At 34.1% G+C, this 10,074-nt stretch overlaps 1 protein-coding gene across 1 annotated transcript in view; it reads left to right on the top strand.

Moving 5' to 3' along the window:
- LOC583015 (CDP-diacylglycerol--inositol 3-phosphatidyltransferase) overlaps window positions 1–6,472 on the top strand; it is an 11,994-nt gene extending 5,522 nt beyond the window's left edge. The window contains exons 4-7 of the mRNA XM_782943.5: window positions 304–360; window positions 1,899–2,019; window positions 3,134–3,306; window positions 4,689–6,472. Of these exons, the coding sequence (XP_788036.1) occupies window positions 304–360; window positions 1,899–2,019; window positions 3,134–3,306; window positions 4,689–4,742 (405 nt within the window). The 3' untranslated portion in view covers window positions 4,743–6,472. The remainder of the gene's footprint in view (window positions 1–303; window positions 361–1,898; window positions 2,020–3,133; window positions 3,307–4,688) is intronic.
- Window positions 6,473–10,074: the final 3,602 nt, after the last annotated feature.

Below are 10,074 nucleotides of genomic sequence, written 5' to 3'. Positions count from 1 at the left end.
ACATTGTATAGAGCCACAATTAAGAATTTGAGATGTATTTGTATATCTCAGTTTTATTGTGATTCCTTAAGTCTATAGATTGACTTTTTAGCCTATTTAATGGAACTTATAATTGTTATCCATAATCATAGAATATAATCATTCCAATCAGCTTTTTTATTCATGTGCCATTTGGGCAGTCAATCTCAAGTGACTGAAATATTTTGTTTTGGTGTGTGACGCTCATATCATAATATGTAAATGTCATCTACATGTACATTTTTTGTCCACTTTTATATTCCACTTTTGTTTTACCCTTGATAGTTTGATGTGGTCATCGACAACTTAGGACGGGGTATGCTGTGGTGTAGACTTTACAAAGTAAGTCAGTACTCTTGTATTTCAATTAAATTAACACAGCATGACCTTTTACGATACAAACAATGCTTTAAGGGTTTCCGGTACCTTATTGATATTTGAAGTGGTGCAAATAATGTTTCATGTTTCACTGGTGATTAAAGGCAGGTGAATATTACGGACAACATAAAGAAGAAACTACTGGTATTAGAAAGGTTGAAAGGAGAGATGTGAGTTAGTCTAGTCGTAATTTCCATGGTACGGTCTGCTCTCCGTCTAACCCCGTGTCCACACACAACATTTTCCCAGATTAGGCGTGATTAGTTATACTGTTTCGCGATAGTTATACGATGAAATTGTGTGTGTGGACGCTTACTAACTATACGTCATATAACGAAATGTTGTATAACGAAACGATGCCCAAACATGCATTTCGTTATACGACGTATAAATAATCACGCCTAATCACGCCTAATCACGGAATATGTTGTGTGTGGACGTAACTTGTATAACTAGTCGAGTTAGAACGGTATAACTGGGCGGGGCTTATCGTGACTTAGAGCGAAAGGAGACCTGACCTCTCATTTCTGCTTCCATTTCATGATCGCAGTGGCAAACTGCGCACCTATACGACATTTCGCTGTAGAGTTTCAGGATTACTTTCTTCTGTGTGTGGGCATCCTGGAATTTATATGATGATTATTTATACGACGTTTCTTGTGTGTGGACACCCTGAAATTTATACGATGATTCTTTATACGACGTTTCGTTTGTTTCGTTTCGAGATAAATTGTTTTGTGTGTGGACACTCTGTTTAGAAACTGATTGTAATTCGACCAAGGTTCAAAACTCAGTCACGTCCTTTGAATGGTAAGGTTAAAGGTAGGTTCTAGACATAAATAACCATGTTTGATTGATATGTGTCTGTAAAATCAAACACACACACAAGGACGTGATGGGGGGAGGAGGATCGAGGAGCGGTTTCACTCACAATATCATGTACCTTGGAATATCAATTACTTCCTTGTACAATAATCTTATTTTTTAAATGTACTTCTGGGGAACTGCCCTTCTGACATCTACCGGTAATTCTCACTCCTCTTCATACAACTTTTCTTAAAGGACCACTGCACTACTTACAGCTACTTGCGCCCTCTATATAGCAAACAATGCCTAATCGGTGACCATTGGTCCCTCATGAAACTCCTTTTCTTATGTTAAGTGAGAGCTGATTTGATGAGATACCCACCTGCCAGTGACCTTGCAGGGTGGTCTAATTTCTCCTGTAAACTAGTACAGATGGGCTTTAAAGGGGGTGTTGCATGTGTGATGGGACAGTTATTTTCATAAGGGTATAGTTGTCCATAGAGGTAGCTATCCAGGAGGGTAGTTATAAAATGCTAGGAATATTTTTCCACAGGTTATTGTTCAGGAGGATGCTCCAGTGGTAGTTTTCCATGAATCTATAAGAGATCATTTCAGATATGATTAACTCATCGTCAGCTGATGAACACGAGATCATCTGGCTCTATAACCTTGTTTCCTTTCTTGTCTTCTTGCAGTGGGGCTATTTTATAGCAGCCATCGAGTGGTTGGTGTTTGTCTGTACACACAGTCTGGGTACTGAGTGGAAGTCAGCTAAAGTCCAAGCCCCATGGATTGTCCAGAAAGTCATGGAAAAAAGTAAGTCCAGCACAACAGAGGATTTATAAGTGGATTTAGAGTACACTCTTGACCTGTTCAAACTACAGGAGATTTTTGAGAAACTTGTATGAAAAAACATTGTTTAAAGAAGCATCGTATAGCAAAAGGAACAAAGAGTTTAGAAAACAACATTGTTTACAAAAGAAACTGTGGAAGAGGTTTCTTGACATGACAGCTTGGCCACTATCAGTGTACACTCACGTGTTACAATGTTTCGTTATACAATGTTGAGACTAGGAAGAAAAGTAATTACTTACCGTATAGTTATACGATGAATTCTGGTACTCTAAACGAAGGGTAAATGTTTATGTATTTGTAGAGACGAACCCACTTTATACGATCAAACTGTGATCTTATTTTAGAAAGAAATTACATCATCATAAGCTAAGAAAATGACCTAGTTGATGTTTCCAGTGGTCATATGGATGATAGAATACAAATTTTGAGATATTTGTAGGCTGTCCTATTGCAATAATAGCCCTAAATAATAGTCAGGTTAGAAACAACAACTTCTCAAATGGGTTTGAGACACCTATATACGCGTACGTGTATGTGCAAATGTATGTACGTGTTAATGTGTTGTTCTTTGGTAGGTCATGCATGACAATATATGTTTGTGACACTGGTTTAATTTTGTTATTGAATGTGAAACAAAATTGATGACAATGATATTTATAAATAATGGTTATGATTTCGAAAATGATAGAAATTGTATTCGCAAAGAAGATAATGACAATGTGATGATAATGATGATAGTGGTGATAATGATGGTGATGATGAAAATGATGATACTGTTAATGATGATAATGTTGTTAGTGATTATGATGATGATGGTGATGATGATGATGATGGTAGTGATATTGATGATGGTATTGATAGTAATAGTGGTAACGCCATTTATAAATTTATCAGTGATGATGATATTTATCAGTGATGATGATACTGATAATAATTATGAAATATATTATTTTTGATAATGATAGTTACAATGTAAAGCACTTAGAACGGTAGTAATAAGAGGAATATTAATGTTACTACAGTATACGTATTATATTTATTATTATTTACCTGCTTATATTTTTCTCCTATCCAGATTTCAAGACTCCACAAGGGACATTCACTGTTCTAGGTCTATTTGTTCTACCTCTCTGGCTCTATGCACATTATACGGGTGTCCTGGGCAAGACGTTAAGAGTGCCCATCTCCGTGCAGTACGCTGGCATTGCATTCCTCAGTGCTGGAAGGGCGCTCGGTTTTGTGGTCGAGGTAAGATGGTGTTAAAGTGACTCAGTAACATTGCCTCAGATTCTGAAACAAAATCCGGATTTAGCTCACGCTGCAATCATAATTATAAACATTTAGGTCAGTCAGGAACCCCATCGCTTTTGCAAGCCGATCACCTGTCTGATCATCAAGATATTTATGATTGGAAATTGAAATTTCATTTTTTGTTTTCCTAATGGTTTTTATAACACTACAGTCTATTGGGGGAACTGAGTATGGTTCAACCGCACTCAAAGATTTTTTACTTTTTTGAGGCATTTCATGATCATATTGAAGCGCAATTTGTTTAGGGCTTCAATATTACACCATATCACAGACACTGATAACACGTAGGGCCACGCATCTCAGATTTAACATGGTTAAACGATGCCTTTAAGGACATGCTTTGTTTTTCTACAAATTGGCAATTTCGAGTACTGTCCCATACAACATCTGACTTTTACTCATCTATTTCACCCAAAATGATAAACAAAATCTCTTGATATCACCAAATACATGTACTAGTCTTTCCTTTGGTATCTTTACCATTATTCAGTCGAAATATCAAAAGATTTTCCAATTTTGGATGAAATATGGACACAAGACACATTCAGTGTGGGACACACTGCATGGAATCACCCAAATGTCATAATTCATCTTTACACTTATAATAATATCAATGTCTTGATGGCATGTACTACCAAAATAATTCTTAAAAAGGCCCTGTTGCAATTTTGTTTTTGAATTGAGGGGGGAGGGGGGGGGGGGGGGGGGGGGGTTAGGGGGAATGAATGCATTTGTATTTGGCCCAAATTATACTCCATGTTTGTGCATTGAAAGTGTATTGCTTTCAGCCTTGTATTCCTCAGCAAAGCTATCATGCAGTTTAGAAATATCAAGAAATTTGTTTTCCAGCTTTCTGTAAACTACTCTTCATTATCTCCATTAGAAAAGCACAATATACAGTTAGCGACTAAATCATTCATACCCCTCGTGAATTCAATGTTTAAAAAAAATGTGTAACTCAAGAATGAAAGATGGACAGGTTAAATAAGGACCTTTATTGAATACTTTTAGATGTAAGCTTTAATATGTCACATTTTCAAGTAAAATAGATCAGGAAAAATCATTTTTTCAAATATATGTACTTGAAAAATTACGAAAATTGGTAAGGGTATGAATAATTTAGTTGTCAACTGTATGTTCAATGAATGAATTGTGTACTACATTATAAGTAGCAGATTATCAATGGAATGTTTAAAGAGAGAAGAGATCTGACAAAACAAGATCCATTTGGTCCAAATTATGGTAATATTCTAAGAATAAATAATTTTGTTTCATGATTACATTGAGGTTTTTTTAAAATTATTATTTTGCTATTTCAGTCCTTCTTCATCTACTCGCACATAATGTACTTGACAAAGGATGAAAACAAGTAACATTATATCTGAGACTGACCATGGATATCTACGTACATGGAGAGCTGCCAACGGACAGAATGCTGAAAGCGATGAGATATCCAAGATGGAGGATATACTATTATGGAGAGCAAGGAAGACTGTAATAAAGTCTTCCTCTTCATCTGAAATCATCACCATGAGAAGAGAGATTCAAACAGAGATTTAAGACATATGATCTGAAGTTCTTTGCACTCATTAATTGAACACTGCCTTAGCAGAGTAAATTGTATGGTATTTAAAATAAATTATATTTTATAAATTGTATAATATATGGAGTCCAATGTGGACCCTGTGGACCCACAGAGAAGGCACTGTATGAGTGTATTATATGCCTTCGCAACGAAGTAGCCCGAGGCATTATGTTTACAGGTTGTCTGTCCATCCGTCTGTACATCGTGTTCTTATGATCGCGTTATCTCAGGAACCGATTCATGTATTCCCACCAAACTTGAGTCATGTATGTATCTTGCAAAGCGAATGAACTGATTAAATTTTAGGGTCAATTTTAGAGGCATCATTTTCAACTGTGCGCATTATTATTGTCATTATTATTTCTAGTATTATTATTATTATTATTCATAGTAGTAGTAGTAGTATCATTAATTATTTTATTAGTTTTATTGTTCGTAATGATTGTGTAAACTTGTAAAATAAATAAATGGAAATAATAATAATAATAATAATAGTACAGTACATTACGCATAATACATTTATTAACATCTCTATGCGCTGTAGGAAAAATGAAAAAGAAAAAGTAAATACTTGTCTCGTAAGGAAAAAGGAAACCATATTCACTGAACTCACATTTGCACTAAATAGAACTGTACATTTATAAGTGGAACTCAAACAGAGAAACATAGATCACATTTAATTTTAGGTTCCTTACCTGTAAAACCAAAATGAAAAACAGGCACAACTTCTAAATCATGTTCTAATGTGAGTTATGTGTGTATTGTTGTACATTCCAATGAGAAGACAATACATTCCATGATGTTTGTATATTCTTATGAAATTAAATGCATTATTATGGCTGTACTGTTTTCAAGTTTTCTACACGACTTCTAGAACATTATTTTGTATATTGTTCCATGTTATGGTAGTCAAAATATTATGGACAAATTAAAATGTATGTATTTTGTGGGCTGCACAAATGAATTTAAATTCTACCTCAGGATATGGAATGATTTTTAACTCTTATTTGTTAACTATTCTACTGCAGTCCACAGATAGGGTTAGGGTTGGTTTGTTTTATACTTGATGGTGGCACAATGGAATTTACATTTTGGCTCAGGTTGAACATTATAGTGATTTTCAGCTCTTGTTTGTTCAATATGTGTATTTTGCTTAATAACTTAGAATAATAGGTATCAACTGAAATCAAAGAAAATGTGCCAACAGTTTTTTGGGGCCTTACAAAAACAATGCATTTTGATACTGATAATTTTAGCAGAAATAACTGTTGAGGTCTTTACCATTTTAAGGACAGTGTCATTTTTGTTATTTACATTTTCGTTTTTCAGAAGCATAACATTTCATTTTTAGTAGTAGTGTGACTATCAAACCCTAGAAATCTTCCAATAGCTTGACTGTTTGTCCTTTTAGTACATTAACAAAAAAAGAAAAAAAGAAATGAAATAAAATAAACTGATGCAGCAGGGAAATCTTCCTTCTGCAATTTTTGTCAGTAAAACTCAATCGTGGTCAGCAAATTTATGATTCTGAGAACGTATCATTCGTTTGTGTAATTGGAATCCCCCCTTCCCAAAAATGTTTATATTCAATACTAACTGCCCCCCCCCCTTCACTATGGGTTACTCTAGTACAATAACTTTATCGACAGCTATCGACTCAAGCTTCCTTGCTTACGATAGTTGGCCTCTGCATTTATCTTGATTATTTTTTACTTACCTCCATACTTTCAAGCTTTCAATTATGCATTTTTTTAAATATTTTATTTTGTGTGTATTAAGTTGTCACTCTTGATGTAAATCAATTGTATTATATACTATTATTGTTATTTGAATGTTTTATATTTGATTTATCAATAAATGCAGAAACATCTGCTAAAAAAAAAAGAAAAAAGATGCTGAATATTTCTTGAACCAAAGGATGAGATTGGACATTCTCGAAGCTGATAAATTATAGAGGTGGGCTAACTGACTTGAATACTGGAATAACCTCAATAATTAATGATTATCTACTTATACATGATATATTATGTACATGTCTATGCTCTGATGATAATAGTATGATGATTAATTCTGCTTGATTATGGTGCTAGGTTTTGATATGAATTGGATGATTCTTTTCAGAGGACTTTTGATGCAGCTTGGTTATGATTTAATGTTAGTTTGTTCGCTTCCACCTAACGACTTTGTAGTTTATGAAACGAACAAAACAGTACAAAACAAAAACGCAAGACAATTAATTTTATCCATGTAATGTTCTTTTATTAAAATAAAAATTATTGCATTAATCCTGCATGTTCCCCAAATTTCCACTGATGAAATATTTTGCAGGTATCTTCTATTCGGTTGCATCGAGGTGGATGATCTAGTTTATTTTTATTTTTTCTTCAGTTTAGTGTCCCAGTCCGATGCTGATATATGCCTTTTTATCCGTTTCTTTCTTCATGGTAGATTTAGGACAGAGTTTACGTCAAGCTGATGGTATTGTATTCTTAAATTGAATACAGTATTTGTATTTTTGTATGCCCATTGAAAATATATATATATGATTGATATATTGGTTAAACTGTGGTTGACATGATTTATGAAGAGTGGCAGGCGGATATGTACGTTGGTTTACTGATATAGTTGTCATTGTAGAACCTATTGAGGATGAGGTGGGATTGGAAGAAAAAAACACCAACCAAAAAACGAAGAAATCGACAAACAAATATAAACAAGAGAAAGAAGAAAAAGAGAGAGAGTTCGTGATCAGAAGAATAAGAAGTATGATCGTGAAATAGGAAGAATAAAAAAGAGGGATCAGGAATAAGAAAAATAAAGAGAGAATATGTAAGGAGATAAGGGGAGTGGAAGAGAGAGAGAGAGAAGGAGACATAGAGAGAGAGAGAGAGAGAGAGAGAGATAAAATGTGTGAGGAAGAGAAAGGGGGGGGGGTGGAAGAGAGTGAGAGAGAAGGAAAGAAGCTGACATAAATTATACAAGGGAATAGACTGCTGACTAAATAAACTATTCTCATACATGCAGCTGTCCGAAGTATCATTTAAAAAAACGTCTTGTGTACAAAATGCGTGTCTAATTCATATTCTAGTAGATGTATGACAGATTGACGACAAATGATTAAACTGAAACACATATTATCAAGATGGAAATGTATCTAGGCTGTGCAACATCAGGCTTGTACAGCATGTGTTTCCTTAGATTCGAAGGGCATGATCACCTCGCTGCCATTTCAAATTTTACAGAATAAATGTATTATTGGTGATTAATTAGTCCATATACATTTGTAAAAATGCATTGCAAGCTAACTTAACTGGGATTTTACCATTCAACAGGTTACCACAACCGGTGGAAATTGTGTGATCATATTCTGATGAATTAAGCTACAATCTCTTTAAAGTTTCAGAAATGATCAGCGTGTGGATATCATCCATTCCTATTTATGATTAAAATGTCTCTTTAATATCTAATGAAAATTGTATACAATTTTACCAAACGCAGAACATTAATATCCATACCAAATGTATGAGACAACGTTTACATTTGTATTAGTCCCCTTCACTCATGAGGGTGTTTACTGAATGACGTCAGATCCTGGATCATGAATGACGTCAACCCATCACTAAAGGATTGACCAAAAAGCAATTAAGTATAACACAATAAAGGTGTACTCGAATACAAAAGACTTTCGAATTATATCAAATCTAAGAGTTTTACTGATCTTAGCCGATCTCCGCTGGCCGGCGTCCGTTCTGTCAAGTTACCAAATCAACGCATGGACCAATCAGCGAGCCCCGGGCTTTTGTGCGCCGCCAAGTGACCGCTAGTCAGTGACAAGACGGCGACCAATCACTGCTCTGTGGTATGAATAGATCATCGTGATGGCCGAACAATACTTTGATGGACAACAGGAAGAGAAGTTGTTCTCGGGATACCTGCATCACACTGGGATTTAATAGATGACATTAAGGTCTTAAATCTATAAACTGCCCATTCTCATCAAGATAAATTTTATAGTAAATGAGATATAATGAAGGTTTATATGATTTCAGTGAACGAAATGATAATAATTACAATGTAAAACGCCTAGAAAGATAATATTATACAAATATACACTGCCTTGAGAGGTTCTGGTTAAAACTATGCGTAAGAGGTGACTCCAATAGTACTATTTGCTGAGGGGCACAGCCCCGAAGCAAATGGTACTTTTGGAATCACCGAGGCCCATAGTTTAACCCAGTACCTCGAATAGAAGGCTTGGTATATTTGTTTTATATCCTGCATCAAAAATTTATTTAAAAAAAAAAAAAATTGGGAAAAAAAAATGTAGAACAAAAAAAATGTCATATTTTATCTAAAAAGATTTTAATTTTTTTTCTTTCTTTAAATTAAGATTTGAAGAAAAAAAATTGATTCAATTTAAAAAAAAATTCACATTTTTTTTTTCAACTCCCAAATAGTAAACCAAAATAGTACTCTCATATAGTACTTTCTAAAAATAGGTCAAATATTTTTGGTCATGTGACGAGCTCTCAACCAATCAAAAGCCAACAAATTTTTGATGCAGGATATAATAAGCGCTATACATAGTGGCTTTTATTATCATTATATGAAATTTGTTTAAAAGAGAGGGATAGATATTGCTTCCCCGAGGCGTTAACAAGAAATTACTTTGCAGAAAGGGTATCGTATTAAATTTCAAGGTTGATTTAAGTTTGAATTTTTAGAGTTCTGTAGTTGACTTGTTTGTTCGTTAATTGATTAAATCCGTCAAATGTGATATTTGTTCATTCTCAGCATCCATGTTTATTATTATACAACTTCGGCGCTGTTAATGTACATGGCACATATCAACTTGAATAAGATTTTGCGAAGGAATATAAAAGGCTCCCTTATATAATTACAACGAAGCAGCCTCCCGTGAAATTTCCATTCAATATTTTGACATGGTATGTAAAATTAGCCGAACAGTAATTTGTTAATTTGTCTCGAGCACAATAAATAAAATGAAATATTTTTTGAAAATCATTAATATTTAGTAAGGAAATAGTTAATATTTATTTGATGACAATAATAAGAATTGTACTTGTTCTGCGGTATAAAGAACTCTAAAATCACAAACA

The sequence above is a fragment of the Strongylocentrotus purpuratus genome, unplaced genomic scaffold, assembly GCF_000002235.5.
Source record: "Strongylocentrotus purpuratus isolate Spur 01 unplaced genomic scaffold, Spur_5.0 spur5_scaffold_2, whole genome shotgun sequence".
Classification (NCBI taxonomy): Eukaryota; Metazoa; Echinodermata; class Echinoidea; order Camarodonta; family Strongylocentrotidae; genus Strongylocentrotus; species Strongylocentrotus purpuratus.
This window is presented reverse-complemented; position numbering and strand designations above follow the sequence as displayed.